At 38.5% G+C, this 24,049-nt stretch overlaps 1 protein-coding gene across 1 annotated transcript in view; it reads right to left on the reverse strand.

Annotated features, from left to right (window-relative positions):
* Nucleotides 1-24,049, reverse strand: part of PARD3B (par-3 family cell polarity regulator beta) — a 400,197-nt gene that overhangs the window by 242,384 nt on the left and 133,764 nt on the right. Inside the window, exon 4 of the mRNA XM_017837617.1 lies at nt 22,983-23,089. Coding sequence (XP_017693106.1) covers nt 22,983-23,089 — 107 coding nt within the window. The remainder of the gene's footprint in view (nt 1-22,982; nt 23,090-24,049) is intronic.

The raw sequence follows: 24,049 nt of genomic DNA on the forward strand, positions 1-24,049 counted from the left end.
TATCTACAAATGCAATTAATCACTTGCTAAAAATGATTTTAGGCAGGCAATATGAAAATAAGAATCATAAAGCTTCTTTCAATGTCAATTAAAATGTATTCTACTGGACTGGTAAAAGATACTTTTCAACATAAGAATAGCTGTACATCTTCAGATATTTTTAATAACATGCAAGTGGATTCATGTTTAATTAGCACAGCACAAAGAAAAGCCATAATATAGTACAGCTTTTAGCAATTACATGACAGTTTCAGGAACCACAACAGCATTATTTCCCCCCTCAACTACCAACGGATTTCTTGAATATTGTACTGAGTTGTGTGTGATCTTGGCACTTAAAAGGATCATCTAAACCAAGGGCATAAATAGATACTCTCCTGGGAATCCGTCCGAAGCAAGGAATTATTCCCCCAAATTGTTTGTTAACAGTTCTCTACTGAGGGTTATCATTACAGCTGAACTGTACTGGTGGATAACATACCCTCTGTTGTTCAGTGCAAAACCAGAGCTGGCTGAAACCCCCTTCCCCAGCTGGTCCAGCTACTCTGGGTGACTTTGCACTGAAGCAGATTAGGAGCAACTTCTGCACGTAAAACACATCTTGCCAGTGCCAACCTTCAAAATGTTCTCCCTAACCCTTCCTGCTCTACCTACTCCCAGTTTATTTCATCTTAATCATTCAAAAATCTAGATGAGGAGCATTCTCTGCATGGAAAAAGCAATGCTCTGAGTCCTATACAAAGAGTAAAATATTTATTATTAAGAGCAACAAGGATTACTTTTAGGCCTGGAGATCAAAATTGTTACATACAATTTTGGTAACAGAACTTCAGGAGTTCTCACATGAAAGATTTCTTTATCACTGAGAAAAAAAAAAAATCCACTAGTTGTAACAGTACTGGAGAGTTCATATCTTCCTTGGCAGTGGTTTTGCATGGGTAAAGGGAAGGAAAAGGTGCAGCTGGAGTGCCTAAGTATTTCAATTTCTGAAGGGCTGAGAGAAAAAGAAAAATGGAAAAATCGCCTCAGTTAAAAGTCTCCAGAAGTAGCTTTTCTGCACATAAAACTCTGGCCGTAAGCCCAACATTTTTAAGTATTTCTAGGCTGAAGTGTGAGCAATGTCTTTTCCAAAACAGTAGAAAGCTGCTTTTAAAAGTATTGATAGTATATTGATAAATATTTGGATTTAGCACCTCTACTGGCCGAGAATCAATTCTTAAAAGAAAAGGAAATGTTCCAGTAAGGGTGAAAAAAAAGCCCCACACCAAACAACCCACACACCAACACAACCAAAAAACTACTGGAAATGTAAGTAATATGGTACATGTTCACAACTTTTAGGAGATGTCAATACTGGAATAATTATTGAAAGGATGGAGTAACTGGCCAGCCATATGACCACTGGCACCTTTAAAACATAGGATATGTTTATTAGCCCTCTCCCCATTCATCATGCTGATTTTAATTGCCTACGAGCTCTCTGCCTGCACTGCCAGCCAACTAGACACTACAGAGCAATATTAGGACACTGTGCCTGAGTCAGTATTATCTGCATCTCAGGAAGATTATTAATTTGAACTAATGCATGCTTAGAGCATTTAAAATATTTTGGCTGACCTGAGGCATGCTACTCTGCTAGGATATTAATATTTGTGTTTTATTTACCTTATGTTTTTATTAGATTTTAATGATATTTTGAGGACTATTGCTAAATATACTGTCCAGAAATACATGGGTAGCCTTTTATTTATAGAGAATATTTAGCAATGCTATCAACAACACAGGGCAGTGAAGAAGTGGGTGTTTCCAAGTTAAAATTTGTGATTTTTTTCTGCGTCACCCATTTGGAGACAAAAATATGTGTTCAACGGAAGTACATAAACTTTGGACATTTTAGTTACTATATAAATTATTTGTAAGCAATTATTCCTATGGCAACAAGTATAATTTAAAAAGTGCACTATCATTAGCTCTACAAATGCACACTAATCCCTTCTCTTGGTTGGAAACTGCTATTAAGCAATTAATATTGCAAAAACAGGAAATAAATTAATGTTCCTACAAGAAAATCTACCAAATTTTCTCAGACCAAGGGAACATCAGCATGACACTCCCCAGCTGTTTTAAGCCTTCCAAGACTGACAGAACCTTTTACAAGAGATTTTCAAACTACAAAGTTGTATTTTGACTCATTCCTTACTTGTGCAGAGAGAAACTGCTTGTATTCCTTTTTTTAAAGTAAAGAAAGAAAAAAAATCTCTGAAACTACTATGCACTACATCAGAATTTCTTCATGGAAGTAGTACTTAGAGGACATCTAAATCTTATCTAGACAGTCTTATGTACGATGGCACATTACCATTTCCCCCACAAATAGCTGAATATACAAGTGATACTTCAGCCTTGCACCTCTATTCCTTGCAATGAATCCTTTATTGAATTTACCTGTCTTTTTCATCCACATTAAAATTATGCATATCTTCACCACCACCAATGACAGGGGGAGTGGACAACAGTGGTTTCCAAAATTTAAAAATCACACTAATTTTCGAAGTTAAAAAAGGGGTCTTCATTAAAGATAGTAAACAGTATTTTGCTGCTAATTCTCTTTATGGATGGAGCATATAAAAAGACGCATTAAACGTGCTAAATTGGTCAACAGGAATCCATACATCCATTGATTCTGTAACAGCAAGGATAACCAAATTGTTACCATTCATTGGCCTGCTAAGTACCACTCACAGCCTGGGAGAGCCAACAATTAAGCTTTGTCTTGCATCAGAAATGTCTACTCATTGCTTTGGAAATTAAACAGTAACATCAGTAAGATGCTGTAATGGTATAAAAACACCCTTTCACTTTAGAAGTCACTGTCATAGCTATATTTATGTCAAGAAGGCAGACACTTCAGTAACGAACACCAGATGAAACTCTGAAAAAGACAGAGCCGATCACATTGCCCAGATCTTCTCAGATTTGCCTTTTTGTAACACACCACCGATCAGCGACAGCCTGAGATAGTCCCTGCACCAGTGATCAGTGGATCACACTCACATCCAAGGACTGCTACAGTCAGGACCACCTTGCCCACCTCTCCTCCCAGCAGACAGGGCTGTGCCCTGGAATGCAAGGCCTGGCTGGGGCACAGCTCTGCTCCTCCTGCTCTGGGTTTGCCACTTGCAGTGTATTATGATAAGTTTTCCTCAGTGTGCAATGTATGTTAGTAATTGCTAGTTATGTTACCACTATTCCTCATATGGGATTATCATAGTGAAGCAACAGCACTGATTAATCAATTAGCATGGATTCATTAGAGAAGAGATGAAAGATAGGTAATGTAATTGTGTTTACTGAACAATGGATGACAGTGTGCTTAACGCCCAGAATTTCTAATAATACACAGTCACCTAGACTGATGCATACATAACATTATGAATATTTAGAACATCCTCACTGCAAAGCTAGACAGACAACAATCAGGCCGTGACTCTGTGTGCAAGTAATGCCAGGGCCTGAGGAACGCATAGAGGGGAGAACACAGACAACAGATGGCACACTCAGATGAATATTTCACCTTTGACTAAATCTTTGTAGAACAGCTACATCGCTTCCTATAATCCAGTATGCACAGGCACGTCTGCACAGTACAGTGGCCAACAGCATAAACCACCAAAAAAACAGGTATCACAGAAACATTAGCTGAGACAGGTTAAGCAGAAAAACATGAAAAACCTGACAGAGCCCCCTTTATTAAATGAACAGAAGCATACTAGGGTAACTGAGAAGCTTTTTCTCCAGATGTCCAAGGTGCACATCCCTTACTGTTTGTCCTTGTCAACAGCTGAACACTGAACTTACATCAGCAATTAAAGAGCATGAACACCAAACTCCCAGACCCATCTCTCAATATGATCTCTCAACATGATCAGTGTCATTTAGGTACTAATGCAATACTCAAAGACCCTTCTGCCTCATGGTGGTAGACAGACTGGCCAGTAATGTGAGCAGGTATCAAAAGATGAGACAAGAATTAAATTGAAAATACAGTGAAAATAAGATACTGAAATATAGCATCTGCCTGGAAGGAAAAAGACTAAAAAGGAACGTAAAGATTACAAGGGAAATACTTTGCTAAAAAGCTAAGGTAGAAAAAAATGCCCTCCATACTCCATGAAGTCAGAAATCTTCACATAAATCAAATACCAGGGTCCCATGAGAGACCCAATCTATTGCATGACAAGGACCTGAATGCTCTCAGAGACCCACTCACCCATATTTTTCCAGATGCTTCCACAATGTCCCAGGGAACCACAGTTTGTGATTAGTGTAGAGCTTCCTCAGCTTGTAATGCAGCTCCTGAATACAAGGTACTAAGAGTCACATTGCCTGTTCAGATCAAAGGCACTTGCATTCCTGCTGGGAGTTAAGTATTCCTCCTTAACTTTGTGGGCTGCAAATTTATTTGCTTTTCAAAAGAATCACATAGTGAATATATGAAAAACTTACCTGTTTGTTTCAGTCTAACAACGTGACTAGTGACTAACAATTTGAGCATTGTCCTGTATACATCTTAATATTTAACCATTTTCTCCATACTTTCAGAGATGTCAGACTCTCAACGAAACCTCCCCAACACTGTGGCAAGGGAGCCATCATGATGGCCTAAGGAAAATATAACACAAATTTCTCTTGCCAGGCCTCTATTTGACAGGGAAGCCCTAGATTAGAGATACTCACAAATTTCTCTGTTGGCACGCTTTAAACCCAAATCTAAGAAAGAATTTGTCAGGCCATCAGTCTTGAAGATGTTTCTAAGGGATCATAAGAACATCTTAACCTACACAGCATTAAACAAGTAAATAACAGTTAAAATGTTGCCTGAATCTCTTCAAGGAATGGAGTTGCCTACATCCAAGTGGGAGAAAACACACTGCCCTACATAAAGCCCTTGATCTCGATCCCAATTCTCAATGGAAATTAAGGCAACTGTGTAGCATTTTAATTCTGTCGAACTGTATACAAAACCTTGTTTTAGGATCTGAAAGTATAGGCACAGTATTACCCTGAATTTATGAGTGGATATTATTAATAAACCTGAGTTGGCTCCTGTGAGCCAAGACATTACTATCACTGGCTTATCTTAAACCTAGCAGGCAATTGAAACCAGAGGCAGATCACCTGAGAGTATACTGTTATTTCCAATAAATCCTTATGAAGCATAATGGTATTTTCAACCTCTCCTAGGGTTTTTAAAAGTCATCAGAAAATAACCTTTCATGAAATGATCTGGTTCTATGTTAATTATTAACTACATCTTGAAATAACAGCACTGGTTAATAAATAACTTGACAGCACTAAAAATTGCAGTGGAAGAAAACTGGATTTATCACATGGTTGAAAGGAAGCTGGGTGAACAAAACAACTTAAGCAAAGATATATCAGCATATTTTCTGGGAATAAAATAGAACAGCAATAATAAAGCCTTAGAGATGAATTAAGCTCAGGCCATTTCGACGAGCACAGTTTTACCCACTAACCAGATTATGAGTGGCCTCCCAGAACCATATTTTTTTTAATCATTTGAAGAAAATAAGTAAACAAAATCACATGGGTAACTTCATTTTACCATTATAAAGACATATTTATCAATAGAATGAGCTTTTTTAAGGTTACAGGTGGACCTGATTACATTCCAGTTGTTGACTAACAGCAGCATCTCTAATTGCAAGAACAAAGGTCAGAGAACACGTTGCTGTTGCTCAGGTGAGCACGGTAGGTGACACAGAGAAACGAGTAACTCTCCAGAAGATGGAAAGCAGCATGAGTTATCAGTTGTCCTATTTCTTGCATGTGTTCCTGGACAAACATGCCTGTTTCCATCCATGCCTGTTTCTTTGCTTTTGAGAAAAATACAGGAAAAGTGTATCACGAGAAATGTTGGTAATAAAAAGGTCTTCCAGCAGAAATTCCCAATTTTTGTTTATTCCTGTTTTAAAATAAACATTATCAGTTATATCAATGATTTCCTAGAAACAAAGTATCATAGAGACATGTTTACTATATCAGTGTTTACCACAAAGTGGAAGGAAATTAATAACCTGTCTCCTTGCATGCCTTTATGTAGCTCTATCTTTTCCTAACCTCTCCACACGAGGTGCTCAGGCTGGTTTCAGACACACAGAGAAACTACACTCTGAGACAAAATAGTTCCCTTGTTTCCAGTTCCTCAGAACTTAGAAACCAAAAGTATGGCACCAAACAGCAGAATAACTCAAGTATGGCTGAGAGGGCCAAGGTCAGTTATGACAAAGCCAGGAACATGACAGATGCATGAAGGATGACAAGGTTCAGCACAGCTGAGCTCTTCACGATGCTTCTCAGCTAAGACATGGGAAGCCCAATTGATGTAAACATTAGTATTTCCTGAACTTACATTTCCCCTGATTTTAAGAAACGTGTTGAATATCTGAATATCTGAGCAGCCTGAAAAGTTAATGAAGTTTAATGCATGTGAATTATTTAAGCTTTAAAACTTCAGTACAATATGCTTAGATATAAAGTACAATGCAGTTTTATCTACAAGTTAAATAGTTCAAACACTACTACTTATGAAGAAATACAGTGTTAATTATCCAGGTCAGATCATAATTAAAAGTACTCTACAACCAGAAATGCTGGGAGACTGGCAGCATGTTGGGAGTAATGGGGTGGGGTGTGTTTTTGTAGTTTTTGTTTTTGTTGTGGTTGTTTGCCTCACTCCTTAAGAAAACAAGATTACCTATGCCAAGTTCATTGAAATTTACTATTTAAAAAAGCAAATTTGTAATTATTTTGTATGGTGAGGTTCCTTCCACTATCACAGGAAAGCAAAGCTTTTTTCTGGAGATTTTATAATTGTATTATAATAATCCAAAGCGCTGCAAGACTTTGCTCGCATCTTTCATACACTGAGCACTACTAATTGCATATCACTATAATGTGTTCTAGGTACTCACAAGTAAAGACTTTATCTTTTCTTCTAGAACGAAAAGGTGACAAGAAATAGCTTCAATGAGTTACTCTGTGAGGGAAAGAATTAGGTAGACTTTCTAAAGAAAAGCCTCTCATTCAGAGAATACCAAATTCAAAAGCAACCGAAGGAAGCATTCACTGCTTTCTTCTGAAAATAAGCTTAATAGTCCAGGACCTGATGCATCCTGCAGGCAAGAGCAATACATCTTAGACAAAAGTTGCTCCCAGTAGAAAAGAAGATCATAGAGGGAATGGCATTTTTTCAAGTATCTGTGCGTAATCTCACGTAGGGCTTTAAATTTCAACAAAAAAAAAGCATAGTGATTTAGGCTTAATATTTTAATAGGAACTACTGGATACATGAAACAAAACACTGGAATAACGGGATAATACTGATCTGTGTTGCTAAACAGATGCACTGCTGCATTTTAAGCTACTCAGAGCTTCTGCAATACACATTCACTCCAGTGCAATGGTAATGGAGCGATCAAGCCTGGAGATCACAAATACAGGGGCCTGGGGAGCTGAACTACAGCTCAAAAACTAGTCTGAACAGTTTCCTCAAGCATGAACTGCCTACAGCACAGTGTCATGTGCATGAAAGAAGTCCAGGTACTAAGAGGACAGAGATGAGGCTTTTTATTTGCTATATCCTCTCCGAGCAAATAACCCTTTCCTGTTTAAATGGTTATAAATAAAGACAAGTTTATTTAGCAAACCTTCACTGGAACTTAAAATGTGAACCCAACCAGAACAATTTCAGGGATTATTACACTTGATCTGGACTAAAAATTCGTTTGTTTCCTTTGTGCAAAGTATCCCCATGGCTGTACCCAATTCCAACAGCTACAAGCACCATCAAGTCCAGAAAACAGAAATGGAAGGAGAGAGGGAGCTGAATGCAAACTGAAATAAAGTTTGAACAGTTTGGGTTTGTCTTTTTTTTTTCTCCTCAAGCCTGAACTGCCTTACATACTTGTAACAATCAAAAAGGAACTGTTTACCATACGAAAGCAAATATTATTTCTGCTGTTATGGCTATCTGGATATCTGATAGCCTCAGGCAACGCAAAGGGGCCCCAACAACAACAGCTCAACTTAAAAGTCAAAGGGCAAACACCTTTGAAGTGAGAGATGACACAGAAACAGCAGCAGACCTTGAAGTTTGGTCTGATGAACACTTGAGAGTAAATCTCATTCATCCTCACAATCCTCTTGAAGGCAAAACAGGCACATTTAGCACCAACGGTGCTAAATTCTAGAATACCCAAGAGCAAAACGCTCCTCGCACAACCCCCTCATCTAGGGAAACAACAGCAAAGGCTATCAACAGTTTGGTTCAGAGAGGTTCACAGTTCTGGCAAATGGCACTGGGGAATGATTCTTGAAGTTGTTAATTCCTGTGAACTAATTATCTTTTATTTTATTCTCTGGTAAACAGGAGTGACAGAGAACGTCTCAAGGAAAATATTAGTTGTGTCTGGTTAAGAAGATCCTTGGATTCTTTAGCATCCAGGCTGAACAGGCATAGAAGTTTTTTAGATATGAGTACACGAAGACTACTGCTCATGAGCCTGTTCAAATCAGTGGAAAGGACAAAACTGGATTTCCAATTCTACATTTGGCTTGATTTTTAGAGTGCTACAACACAATTCAGGACACAGATAAGGTACTGGCTTGAAAATAAATGCTGGGTTCGAGGAGCGAGTAGTATCAAACTGGAAGCTCACAGCTGTGTCTCCCAGGTCTTTACTTTTATTCTGCACTGGTGATGATACTGCTTGGTACAGGAAAAAGTAAATGGCAACTACCTTTTTGCTGCATAGGTAAGGCTGTGGTCTCAGGAAAGGACCTCACCCCGCCACTTTAGAGCAATCATGCTTTTTTCTGCAATTGCTGTTTCTCAACAGTAAGGAGAGGTGCATTAATGTGGATAAAAGGCTTCCAAATGGGTGTAAAAGCTGTTGCACATTACATGTTTTCAAAGCTGGGCTAGGGACAAAGACTTGTCATTCCCCTTTAAATCAGAGATTAACAGTAATTGTGCACCCAAGGATTGTAACAGTGAGAGCATATTTGCCACTGGCATTTTTTATTTTATTGTTGTAGACAACGACTTCAATTTGTGGTCAACAGACCTCTCAATTCCTTGACTACTTTTAGAAGATCATAAAAAGAAACTGTGAAGATCTAGCATAAGCTATGTCTTCATTGGAAAATTTTTGGGAGTCTACAAACCAAAAACAGTGAAGTTAAAAACCATACTTCAGATTATAAATTGGTTGGCATTTCTGACACTGGTAAAGGCAATTACTTTTTGGGTGTTGTTTTTTAGCAAAAGGACAGACAATTCTTGTTTTTTTGTTTTTCAGAGATAAAAATGAAATATACCAAGAAGTGCTGCTGTTTTTCCTCCTGGATTCACTTTAGATTTATTTATAGCAAGGCTTTCTACCTCTACCTGCAAATGTCACAATTGAGCTGGTGACTTTTATATAGTTTCTTGGTTTAATAACTATGGTAGATATAGCACATGTTCTGTGTCTGCCCCTCTCTGAAAATAAACAAAACCTAATCAGGTCTAAAAACTAGTTTATATCTCACTGTTCAAAGCAAATAGAAAGAGTTGGGCACAGATAACCTAATTTTCACCTGTTTCTGCTTACTGCATATACACTAACTCAATTTAGATTGATCTGCTAATGTTTGCAGACTTACTACAGTGGCACAAGGGCACTACATTCATTCAGCTTATTTTAAAAAAAGACAAACCAAGATGAAATGTTGTTCATACTCCTTTTTAATTTTATCTTAGCTCTTTGTTTATCTCTTCACTTCAAAGCACTTCCAATATGAGGCACAGTTTCAGTGTGACAACTTTGTAAAATTAAAATAGAAAAAATGTGCCAGCATCAATCTGCTTTACACTGGAAAGCACAACAGCCTTGAGACAGAAATGACGACTTATGAGAACAAGCTATAATGAACCCAGAAGTGCTATCTGCAGTAGGAAAAATATGTTAGACTGGAGGCTGAACACTCTTGAAACAATTTGTCTTCTTCAATAGGAGCCTCCTGTTCCCCAGTTGCAGCATACAGTCAAATCTGACTGCAAAAGCAAGAGAAAATTATCAATATGAATCCCCACAATTCTGCTGGCTAGCATTTCTTATTCGAATTGCAGCTACTTAAAGTCCAAATTTAAAAAAAAAAAAAAGCACAGAATAAAACTGAGTCTGCAAGAGGCATCCTGCACCCGTGGCCTGTCAGTGGCTGGGCAGGAAGGCAGGAAGCCACCCTGGCAGCAGGAACCCCACAGGACCACCCCTCACAAGCCAGGGGCAGGTGAGCCAGCCAGGGCACAGGGCTGGAGGGTGAAAGCAGGGGTTGGACAGCAGCTGCACAGATGAGGCTCTCAGAAGGGCCCCCAGGGCAGGGCCAGCCCTTCTGCAGTGACCCCCAGGAACAGGGGAAACCGCCCAGTGCCCTGGAGGACACTAAACCTGCCAGCTGGATCCCCAGTGCCCCAGTTCAAAAAAGCCCAGACCTCAGGGCAGGACAAGCACGTGAGTCAATGTGGTCCTAGTTAAGAGGGAGGTTAGAGAGGGTTAAGGGTCTGATTCCAACAGTACCAGTCAAGATCCATGGCAGATGCCCAGGTTGACAGACCCTTCTCAAATTTCAGTATTGCTCAGAAATAAATTCTACTCTCTAGTGAGCTGTATTCTTAAACTCCTTTGCACAGACATCCTTTCATTACCTGTGAACTGCAATATATTGATCTCGTTCCTGTTCTTTTCACAACAATGTACCTGAGGAACAAACTCAATTCTCCTAAAAAACGTTCTTAACAAAGGGCACCACATGAATATATATGCTACATATGCACAGATAGCATTACTGGGTAGCATTACTTTATATGGCTTTCCAGACATGCTTTCCCACTAAAAAGTTTCTAGTAGGCTCTCCTAGTAGCCTGAGACCTTCTCCTGTCTTCTGCCTGAAAATTATCTTTTTTTCCTTCAAGAGTTGGTGAAAGATATGAACTTCCTTCCTAACTTGACTGTGTACCATTTTAACTTGATAAACATTCATCAAAACCCTAGAATATTTTAATTCCTTAGAAAGCAAAATAAACCCGTTATAAATTGCATATATCAACCCAAAAAGTATTTTCTCACTTGATTTTTGCAGTCCAAACTAAACAGAGTTACCGATCAGCCCTAAATATGCACATTTGGTTGTTACAGAGTAAATACGAGCAGCAGTGGAACAGAAAGTTAGACCTGAAGTAATCTTACTTATTAAATAAATAATAAAGAAGTATTTTTGTCGTAGTCAACATCATAATCATATGAATATATAATAGTATGTAATGAATTCTAAATATTGAGTAATTTTAACAAAAATTAAATCACCATAAACCTAGAATTTGCATGTTAGACCTAACCTTAACAGGTAACCGACATCAGACACTAGAAGTGTCTGATCAGTATAAAAGTAATTTTAACACAACTAACATCAATAGTTTGATGCTTTAGACACTTGTATAGTATTATAAATACATGTAATTGGCAGCAGATTAATTTCCCAAAAGTGTTATAATCTTTTGGCATACTGCCAACATTATTTAAAAAAAAAATTATTTATGAATGCATGCATCTGGTTGAAATGAACTAACTTTATCTGGTAATATCAGTATTTGTATGACTGGCGACATTAACATAATAGTATCATCAACATGCCTCTCAAAACAGCCTTTTCAAAGTGACAACTACACACAAACTAGACATTGAAAGGTAAAGAGGCAGAAAATCACAGCCGGGCATTAAGCAATCATCTGGTTCAGTGTTTTGTAAACTCAAGGATTGCTTTCTTATTATTAACACGGTAATCCCTAATCTAATAGTATTTCTTCTGTTGACAATTCCATCCCATGTTCTGAGGTGCTTCAAAGAGAAGAAACGTATACCAGAGATTCTCTTTTGTGCATTAACTAGACTATCAATTTGACCATTGCATCCTGGTTATCAATTTGTGGATTTGTCTATGAACAGCAGTCCAATTTTCCTTCTCTTCTGCATGATAGGAGGAGCATTTTCTCATGCTTAACAACAGGGAATCAAAGATAGACAGAATGGCCTGAAGACTGAAGTGGGACTGACTTCTTTTACCCCAAGTTAATTATGCTATTTAGAAGTTTATAGGGCAATTATTAAATAATAAAGATATTGTGTAAAAACTTTTCTAAGCTCATTCTGATTCTCTGTACTCCTCTGAACCTCCTTAGTAGGGACTTGAAAAGGACTTACAGTGTTTTGCATTTTTTCCATAAGGAGCAAAACATTTTCATTTTAGGTGTTCTTACCTCTTACAGCAGACCACTTCAGTCATCAACGTTTTCAGGATACCTTTTGTAGAATATTTTTCCCTCAGATATACAACATTACTAAATTCACTTTCTCCAACAGAAATCTGAGAACATCCAAGGCGGCACATACTATACACACGGGAAATGAGATACATTTATACATCAGCCACACTCATCTCGCAGCTGGTCTTTGTGCCAGAGAATTGTCACCAATATCCTTACTTTAAAAAACCCCACATCTTTGCAGAAGCACACAGCAACATCTGATACCTAGGTAGCTATGGTGGATGCTTCACAGATCTGAGGAAAATGTTCACGTTCTTTTAAGCCAAATAAACAGTTATGACTATACTCTTTGGCTGAAAAGAATACCACTACAGGAACTTCTGAGCAACAAACACATTTGTCAGGAAGAACTGCAGTATTTCACACCCTTAATTTATTTATTTTTGAAATGAAACATTCATATTTTGGCATATCTTTGAAAACCAAATTAAAGGGGTTATATTTCTTCCTGCTGATAATGAGATTTTTTTTTCTTCTTTGTGACTTAAAATCCATTTAATCTGGTTTTTTGTTGCCCGGAATCTCCTCCTTTTATCACGCTTGCAATTTCTCATAGAAGTGTTTCATAAAATTCTCCTTGGAATATGTCCTTCTGCATCAGAAACAGAATTCATTTGGGCTTTTAAGGAAAGTGTCAAAAGATGAGGCAACGAAGACTGGCCCTTGCTCAGTAGTGCTGCTTGCAGAACTTACTTTACCCCAAAACAATGTATTTTTGTTTGATTCTCATTCTGTTGCTTGAAGGACAGAAAAATGTATGCAGATCATAAAAGAAAGGGAGGTGTGGGGGTGGAAGTGAACACCACATCTGAAGAGCCTTCCCCACGTTCCTTAGACTGACATGAGGCCAGCTGAAAAGAAGGGTTTTCCTTTTGTTTCTGTAAAGCTGACAGATGTGCTATGAAATTGATTGTACTTGGTAATTCCAAAAAGCAGAACGGAAAAGAAGGAGGCCAATTTATCTCCACAGGTGTTAAATATATAATCATCTCTGATGCACCGCTATTAGGTCAACGGAGCAAGCACGCTACAACAAACAGCGGCTCTTTTATTTAAGGGCCAAGTTCATGTCACTCTAAGACAGCTGCTAAATAGGCAACAGCATGAATGCAACAGGGAGAGCAATCCTGCTAACTCCATGGTACTGTGATATGCTCTCAAAGACACCACGAGGTGCTTCAGTGCAGCCACATTACAGCTCAAATGCTGTAAATATGGTACTCCAGCAGCCCTTGGGACTGACACAAAGAAGGAAGCTTTTTACTTCAGTTTTAGCGAGGAGGTTGAGAATCCACATTGAAACCACATTAAATCAAGGTTTAAACCAAGATGAATTAAAGGCAAAATTTACTGTTACTAGTACTTTAATGCAGACAACTAATTTTAAAAAAATGCACAGGCCACTACTCAACTTGATTGTCAAGAAAAAAAATTACAAAAAATCTTACAGAATCAGCTGTTCCTATGAGGTCTCTCTTGAGGGATAATTTATTTTCTTCCCCCCCCCTTATGATACTGCTTGGAATGTGTAATACTTTGTACTGGCAAATATGTTTTTTTAGGATCCGAAATACATAATAAGAACAACTGTGCCATATCAAATCACAGGTCCATCTCTGAATACCAGTGTGCCTCAAAAACTGCTAATTATTGTCCCTCATAGTACAGAGAAACAGTGACAACAATTTGCTCTTGCATCAAGACAATTATTCTAAAGTCTAGTCACTTCCTTTTAACTGAAGATTTGCATATTTACTAAATTGTTTATTTCTTAGGTTTTATTTACTTAAAGTTACTTCAGAGAAGTTATACTGCTCATGTCACAATAAAAGGTCATATTAAACTTACAGGCCAGAAGAAACAATTGCAATCAGTAACAAAAATCAAAGGTGGGATGTTTGTTCAAAATCTTGAAGCTCATTGAATCACCCTTACCATTTTAGTCTATATTAACAGTGGTCTTAGTTTATTATAGCCAATTCCAAAATGTCAAACACCTGCAACACCAAAAGTATGCAGTACACAGAAGCACTAAAATATTCTTCCCCTCATTCCAGGTGTCAGTGTCAGAAATTGTTTCACAGGGATGGAGTAAATCGGGACCTGTTGCCATAAGAAAACCACCAGCTGAATGTGCAAGTTTCAAAGAGCACTATGTTATTATTGCAACTCAAAAAATCTGTACATCCAGATTAGCTGAGACACCAGCTACACAGGAGAAGAACAAATCTCCAGGTTGGGTAATATAGGGTTGAATAGGCCTCGCCTAACAAAATAAAACAAAAAAAATTGCATCTCCTTAGAATATGAATAACTGTCGATCCTGTAAGAGAAGCAAAGCCACAGATCTCAATTCTGGAGAGAGACAAATATTAACCAGAACAAGAGCAGAGCCTCATACATCAGTGCACTCACTGCAAGATGACATATTACAAAATCCAAAATGAGGGTTTTTCCTAATATCACAGCAGCATTTCAGTCTAAATTAGTATCAAAGATCTCTGCCATTATTCCTAGTTGTCTACATCTACAAAAAACATTAGTTAGTAGTAAGCATTTCAGTAGGACACCGATTGAGTACCTATTTTATTTTAGCTAAATGTTTCTAGAGCTCGACAGTAAATGATATGCATGAGCCATGTTGACTGTCATCTTCCACTTCTAATTTGACTGTCAGACATAAAAGTAACTTGCTAATGTTTCATTCCAATTTCAGCACCATGAGCCTGTTGCATAAGCTGCCTGCTAAAAGCTGTTCCAGATGGAATGACAGTATTTTGTAGGACCCCAAAGATGTAGCTATAGAGATGAATGTGTCAACAGCATTGACAGCATGACCTTTTTCCCCCTTTTTTTTTTGTCAGCAGTTCTTATTTACACCCTATAGTTTTTCCCCATTCCTTTTATGACAGGCCACGTAGGAAAAAGAAAGTTTCAAGTCCCTCAGCCATCTTCCTGCAATCACATCTACCTGAGCATACAAGGCAGAGGACAAATGAGGAAGGTTTATAAACAGTAAGGTATTTTTAAAGTTACAGCCAAGGCCCAAAATTTATTTTAAAGAGGAAACAAAATCCAGTTTCCTACTAACAAGTTCCAGAACGATGGAGAGCTTTGATGATTTTCATTAGAGATATTTTCTCTCATGAATAGTCAGCAAAATGCCGGTACTTTAGAAGCAGGCTTTAGAAAACAACTTGTTAACAATGAATAACAACAACTACTGATTGTACCATTTTTACTGATAATTTATATACTATATTAACATCAAAGAGCATTCATTATTAGCTCTTATTAAAATAAATCACAAAAAGTCTACTTATCCTTCTCAAATAAAAATATGTAAATTACACCCATTGCTCATCTTAAACAATACAGGTAAAACAATACACTTTTTCTGACACGTAGGCTGTGCAAAGAACACAAAGAGGACTTTTCCACACGCACCTCTTCGCACCCTCAAAAGAGGAAATTACCACAGGGCACTTCTGTCCTTTTTCAGATGAACAATTCAGTATTCTGAAGTATTACAAACATTTAATTTACATTTCTTAGTTTTTCCTCTACAATATAATTTCTTTTTGACACAGAGTGGCACAGCACACAGTAGAAGGAAGAGAAAAAAAAAGCCGTGCAGGGTTGAAAGGCAACAGGAAGAATGGAGAAGGAATGGCTTTTGTTATTTCGACAGCCCTCAGCTCGGTGCAGAGTTGGATTTATAATAGGTTCTTTAAGAGCAGCAGTTTTCCATGGTGTAAGAGTGCCACACAGCTCTGGTTCCTGGAGTGCCTCACACCAACAACTTCAAAACTAACTCACTGCAGATGTCCCTATGATCATCTAATCAGACATCAAAAGCAATACACTGACAAGCTCCTGCGCTGATTAGGAGTGTTCTATATATGTTGCACAGTGCAAACAGACACACAGTAGTTGCTTTAAAAATGGATTCACCCACATCAGAATTCCCTTTTAAAAAACTCAAACTGTTTTGGAACTCCCCAGCTGAATGACAGAAAATCCTTTTAAATCTCCCCAGATCTTCTGTTCAGTTCCACACTGCAGTATTTCAAGAACAAGAGTTAAATTATTAATAGGGAGACTTTTACCAGGAAAAAAAAAAAAAAAAAGCCTTCCAGAATTTAAAAACGTTGCTATTCTGAATGACAGCCTGAGACCACACCACATTAGGGAAGCAGTCTTGCCTTTACCCTACAACATACATGGTAATATCTAAGATGTATTTCCATATCTACTTTGATGTCTAATTATTATACGTCAACAAGCACAGATTTAAAACATTACAAGTGCACCATCCTTCCAGCACCACTAGTTCCTGAAAAACTACTATGTTTCTCCCAATATCTCATTTCCTTCTCAGAGCCCACCTCCTGCAATACTTTAAGAGGGCTTATAAGAAAGATGGGGACAGACCTTTTAGTAGGGCCTGTAGTGATAGGACAATGGGTAATGGTTTTAAACTAAAAGATGGTAGATTTAGACAAGACACAAGGAAGAAGTTTTTTACAGTCTAGGTGGTGAAACACCGGCTGTCTGGAGAGGTGGGAGATGCCCCATCCCTGGAAACATTCAAGGTCAGGCTAGACTCAAACTGAAAGAGGGAAAATTTAGGTTAAATAGGAAGAAAAAATTCTCTACTGTGCAAGTGGTGAGACACTGGAACAGGTTGCCCAGAGAAGCTATGGATGCCCCATCCCTGAAGATGTTCAAGGCCAGATTGGATGAGGCTCTGAGCAACCTAATCTAGTGGAAAATGCCCCTGCTTATTGCAGGGCTGAAACTAGCTGATCTTTAAGGTCCTTCCAACCCAAACCATTCTAGGATTTCTTGATTCCACTTCTCTGAAAATTTCTGAAACTAGATGACCCTCAAAGGTCCCTTCCAAACCAAACTGTTCTATGATTCTCATAGCTATGGGAGAATTTCAAATTGAAATTCTAATACATGCAGAAAGTAAAATACCTGACCTAGTCCAGTAAACACACCGGACAAAAGTTCTATCTTCTAGAATGAAGGCAATAAATTCTCATGGCAGTGCAGTCTCTTAAGTCTTAGCAGAAGTCTGCCCAATCAACCCAAGCTATAAACTCTATAGAATTATTCCACCACTGTGTCAAAACATGCCCTACTTTTAAATAGCATGATCAGATTCACTAATATTTCTGCTTTTTTCTTACAATAAAATACCCAAACATTTTGAAAGTACTACTCACAATCTTTATCTCATAGCCAAACTCTGATTGCAGCATATCTTTATGTTTATATATGTATATAATATTGTACAGAAAAGAAACAAATCACGGAGCTGCATCCTTACACATGTGGACATTATGCTAATTCACAGACTCTTAATCAGGAGGGCTAATACACCAAAAGCATAATTAACAGCCAGAAGAACCAGAGGAGGTTTTGACCCTTTTTAACAAGGGTTTGAAACATAAAAATGTTCTGATTATATACGAACCTTATTCAAAATTGCAAATTACAAGTCCACAATGCATAAAATACAGTCAATTTCAAGTCACGTCTAGGCAAAAATTGAAATTGTATTGAGCCACTAGAGTAGCTCTTCAATTGATCTAGCATCTCATTGTATCTTTAAATATGGATAAATACAATTTAATCAGCCAGTCTCATTGATTAACTCCAAGATAACCTAAGTATTTATCCAGAAAACATGTAGGTGTAAAAGAAAGTCATGCAGAACACAGCATATTCATAATAATCAGCAAGTTAACAAGAGGGGGTGAAACTTTAGTCCCACTATAATTAATGCAAAATTCCCATCATGCCAAATAGGATCACAATCCTCCATCTAAAACTCGTGATATATCAAGTCTTACAATAGTAGGTATGTCTGTCCCTGGGCAAAAAGAAAGACAAGCAGAAGTCACAGCTCCAGAAACAAAAGTTCAAGTGTTTTAGTTATACATTAGCAATTACTACCTGGATGAACTGGACTGAGCAGAAGCAGCAAAATGTATTCTATTCCCTAAAAAGTTAAAAAAACCCCAAACCAGCAGAACCCTACAGTTCTGACTTTCTGCCTTGCTGCATCTGATCTTTACCACAGTGAACACTGAGTAGAGGGATCCAGCTAGGAACTTCTGAGCTGGCAAAGAGAACCTGAAACGGCAGCTCCTCTTGGCAAGCTGGGGACAAGTGTTGAGCAAGTGTTAAATGCCCCAAGAATGCTTCTTCTGAAAGACTTCAGCCACCTAAATCACATGGCAGAGGAGATCTCCAGTTGAAGACTACATGCCCACTGCTAAACCCACCTTCTGAGGCCAGGTCACTCAGCCAAAAAGCAGCTGGACTAGCCCTTGGCTATTGCCATAGCAAAGCTATGGCCACAGAATTTTTCAGAGAAGTGGAATCATGAAATCCTAGAATGGTTTGGGTTGGAAGGACCTTAAAGATCAGCTAGTTTCAGCCCTGCAACAAGCAGGGACATTTTCCACTAGATTAGGTTGCTCAGAGTCTCATCCAATCTGGCCTTGAACATCTTCAGGGATGGGGCATCCATAGCTTCTCTGGGCAACCTGTTCCAGTGTCTCACCACTTGCACAGTAGAGAATTTCTTCTTCCTATTTAATCTAAATTTTCCCTCTTTCAGTTTGAACCCATGACTCCTTGTCCTATCACTACAGTTCTTGATGAAGAGTCCCTCTCCAGCTTCCCCATAGGCCCCCTTCAGATACTGGAAGGCTGCTATGAGGCCTCCACGCACCCTTCTCTTCTCCAGGCTGAACAGCCCCAGCTTTCTCAGTCTGCCTTCACAGGGAAGGCTCAGGGCCCCTCACCAATTTTGTGGCCATCCTCTGGACTCGCTCCAACAGGTCCCTGCCTTTCTTGTGCTGGGGACCCCAGAGCTGGACACAGCACTGCAGGTGGGGTCTCATTAGAACAGGGTAGAGAGGCAGAATCACCCCCCTTGCCCTGCTGCCCACGGTGCTTTTCCAGCCCAGGATTCAGTTGGTTTTCTGGGCTGTGAGCGCACATTGCCGGCTCACACCGAGTTTTCCATCAGTCATTACCCCCCCAAGTCCTTCTCTGCAGGGCTGCTCTCAATCACTTCTCTGCCCAACCTGTAGGGGAGCCTAAGTACATTAAACTAATTCTGTATCCCTGAAGTCCTCTCTGAAGACCTATGGCAGGAAGTTTCCATTTTGAAAGCCTGGCCAGGGCTCTGTGATTCTAACTAGGCAGAAGAGCTAAACAGCTGCCTTCATAAAATAAAAAATTCACTAACAAATACTTTTTCTTCAATAACAAATTCAGATGTTTGTTATCCCTATTTTTCCCTGATTACAGTCTCTAAATTTTTCAGTGGCAGCTATCACAATAAGGAAGGAGAGGTTTGGATGAAAAAAGAAACTCAAATTTTGTACCATCTGTTAAATGACTTCCAGTCTGAGAGAACAGATGCTGGACTTCACTATCAGTTTTTGATTGATCTAGAAGTATTTTGTTAATTGGGGCTAAAACTACAGCTAAGACAGAATAAGTGTCAGGGAAAATATGAAAGAATAGCTCAAATTCTTCTCAAACTACCTGGTAACTCAGAAAAGGTTTTGTTATTTTAGCAATCATTATATGGCATTAAAAAAAAAATATACCTTTCTTTGAATAAACAGGACAACATCTAAAAAATAGAATGCACGTTCTGCTTAATGCCATAAACACTGTGAACAACTCAAATGGTCCACCAGGTTCAACCAGTTCACTTGAATGGGAGAGCAACGTTCTTTTCTTGTATTACTGCATGTTTGCTGTTTTATTTCATGCCTTACGTATCTTACACCTGAACTGCACTTTCCTAGAGGCAAATCAGTGCTGTCTTCAGAAAATCACATGGCAGTCACCTCTCAAAAACATGGTCAACTACTGGTGTATCAGTACACACTGGAAGACAGCACACAGTCTAACTACAGGTATTTCTACATAGAACTGAACTGCCAGTTGCACATGTGCCAAACACCAAAATACCAGAAGTGCCAAAACAGTTAAGCTAATTATGAAAGTCAGTTTCAATTACAAAATAATTGCTAAGATAATTGTGGCATAAATACAGAGACTTAATTTTCACTACATGCACTGAAAAATGTTTCATCTACCAACAGCTCTGGGTTTTCTAACTTGCATGTCACTGCAAGGAAGCAGTTTAATGTGAAAAAACCACTGTTCTGTGACAAAGGAAATGCAGTAGTAATTTTAAATTTCCAGCAGCAATGTACAGAACAAATGAATTTTCTCTAAATACTGCTTTAACACTTGCGTGAAAGAGCATAGCTATATTCAAAATGCAGGGTTCAGTTGTTTGTGCCATGTTTTTTCATTTGTCAGATATTGATTTTTCTCTATGTTTTAAAACAATCTGTACCTAATATAACCTATGTTATTTAAGCTTTCTGTGCTTCCCAGAACATTAAGCCAAAGCATATTTCAGTATGATTGACGATCAGAGTTTTAGAAATGGTACTGTTGCAAAAATAAGAGCTGGTATAATGTACTTTGCTATAACTGATTTTCACTTAAAAAAACAAACAAACGAACAAACTTTCAACCTTCTGGGCCTTTCCTCCCAGCCCTTACATGATACATAAAAAAAAAATTTCTTCTCCACCCCTGCTACATGTCCAGCTTTGACTGTCACCCCTATAGCTGACAGAGGGATGCTCTGTATTTTAGGCATAGAGAATTCCTTTAGGCCTAGAGGATTCTTGTGTAATGATGCAAGTCAGTGAAGCATGGTGAGGTTTTAACCTCCAAGTATTACTGCAATTCTCATGTAATGGCATAAAATGCACTTGTCACCGCTAAAATTATACTAAAAAAAAAACAACTCAACAAAACGCTATCTTTCTCTCCTTGATGGTCAAACATAAAGCATTCAAAACATGTCCTGGAATCAAACAGATTTCACTTATTTTTCCATTTTTTTTTCCATTTTCATGGTTATAAATACCGTAGCATCACATACTGACATACTCACTTCATATATTTCTCAACTTTGTAAAGCGTGTACAATCTGCACTGTTAACCAAGTATTCTTTGTACCTTCATTTATCAGACTAAGTCAGTATTTCATTAATATGTAAATGCTTGCAGCAAACATCATGAAAAACCTCTCAGCTCAAACAAGTCTGACAAATGATGCAGGACTTTGACAAAGTTCAGCCCCCTTTAACATCATAATGTACTTGGAGAGTCACTAGGACTATTAAAATTGCACCACTTAGTGAATAACACAAGCCATTGTAAAAGAAAGTGCATGCAAAAAATTTAGGTGCACATGCATTTGGCCATGCAAAGAGGAACAATGAACAGCCAACCAAAATCCTGTGTTGGCCTTCAGAATTACAGTGTTAGACTGAGATCCACATAACATCATTAATGTGTAAGTCAACTGACTTTGTATTTACTTCCTTTATTCACATGAACTTTAATGGAAATGTTGTCTTACATACACCTTCAGCTGAAAGGTTCCCATCTCCAGCGTGTATCCCTGAACCCCAGTTGTCTCCTCCTACTCACTAACATGCCAATACAGCCATTTGTGGCCCCCTGCTATAAACTAGTTGTGATCGATGCTGACATATCCCCCTTGCACCAAATGAAGAGACTGGGGGTTTCTGAGTGGTTTTTTGTTTTGAAACAAAACAGTGACAGATTGCTTTGCACAGCTGGGGACAGGGAGTGAACTACAACACTGTGTGGAGAAGCTAAAGGGGAAAAGGCATAAATTTCACAAGCAAATGAAAGCAATGCCATCCTTTAAGACAGCATTCATGTGGTCTTAAGTAGAGCAGTAGACTCACCAGAGCTTTCTAGGCAAACACCAAAAAATAGCTCTATTCTGCTTGATACACTTGTGTCCCAGCTGTCATTCAGAGGTTCTAAAGAATTTCATCTTTTTTAAGTAATGTAGGAACACTTTCCCCACACACCAACACAAAGCTTCAGGTCTTAAAACCGCAAAGTGAAACATGTGGCCCAAATGTGACCAAGACAGCATCGCTTTTAGAAGACTGAAGACAGCCTGCAAATTATGGCTTTGCAGTAATATTTAGTAGTAACTATATTGAAATAAACAAATTTGTCCTCAAAAGGGAAGAGTCAGGTGTTAAAACAGGAAAAGTGAGATAAAGAAAAGCCTGGGTATCAAAGATGACAGAAATGTCATGAGAAAAAGGGTGCAGGAACAAAGAAGCAACAGTAAACTGGACAATATGATCCTGAACAAATGAAAAATTCCTAAAAGTTCAGTTCACATTCCAGAGTCATGTCACCATTCAGCTTTAAGTAAATCTCTTTAGAGATTAGCAGAACCACTGCTAATTGATTGTACCACGTGAAATAACCATTTTTCCCAGAGGAAATTATTTCCTTTACAGAAAACAAGTATGATGCATTTTGTTATCGATCCAAATACAGCTTATAAAACTATTATATACCAACAGGTAAGAAAAGCTTTTAGTCTTAAGAAAAAGGTGAGTTACATGACACCTACCGCCACGACATGCTTGAGACTGTGGTCACCGGGATGAGAAGCACTTGGGAAATCAGCAGGTGTGCCCAAAGCTGGATCACTGCTCCTTCGCACCAGAAGTGGTGTTCCTATGAGACAAAATAAAATGCAATGGTTCAAGGATGCTAAATAAGCACAAAGGACAGCTTCATGTGGTTTAAATAAGAGATGTGTGCAGCACTTAAATATAATCTTACCTGTGGTAATATCCACCTGTTAAATGACTAGATTTGATAGTTGTGCCATTTAGTATTTACTAAGCTAGAGAAATGATAACGCTTTTAAGCACTGTTATATGGACTTGCTAAGTTAGGTAAGAACTCCTGACAAACAGGAGAAAAAGGCACCTTCTCAGAAAAGCTAATGAGTAGTTGCACGTATCTGTGACCACATGTACCATCAGGTTCTGCCAGGGAAATCATATGGTTGGTCTGAGGAATAACTGTGAACACAGGAAGAACTAGCTACTATTGTTAGTTCCTACAACTGGCAGTGGACTCAAGAACATGGACTCAAGACTTTCACTCCCCACTAAGGACAGCTCTCATTGTGCTATTCTGTGTTAATCCACCAAACTGGGATCTCACAATCTCATCTTCAACTGTTCCTTGGTTTCTCCTGGTGTATGGCCAAAGGCTGTACTGAGCAACTGCTTGCCTTCCCCATACCAATTACACAAGGCCACATTTAACCTGTATAGAAGGTCACTGTGACTGTGATGGCATGACCATATACATAGTCACAAATTCTATTTCCATAAGAACACAAGATGCAATAGTCCATCATCACCACCACACCCCCTGTGCTGCCCCAACCTGAGGCAGATGATCAGGCAGATCAAATGATAGATCAGCTGAAGGATAACTCCATACAATAACTTCATTTAGTATCTAACATGCCTTGGGCTGGCTGTGCAGAAATGGCCTAAATGCAGATATAAAGAGGGGGAAGAAATTTCATTTACAGCAGATCTGTCTCCCGCTACTGACTGCCAGGACTGCCAGGGAACAGACACAGGCAGTTGCAGTTGTTTGAGAAAAGCTATAGAT

Source organism: Lepidothrix coronata, unplaced genomic scaffold (genome assembly GCF_001604755.1).
Source record: "Lepidothrix coronata isolate B3197 unplaced genomic scaffold, Lepidothrix_coronata-1.0 Scaffold7, whole genome shotgun sequence".
Classification (NCBI taxonomy): Eukaryota; Metazoa; Chordata; class Aves; order Passeriformes; family Pipridae; genus Lepidothrix; species Lepidothrix coronata.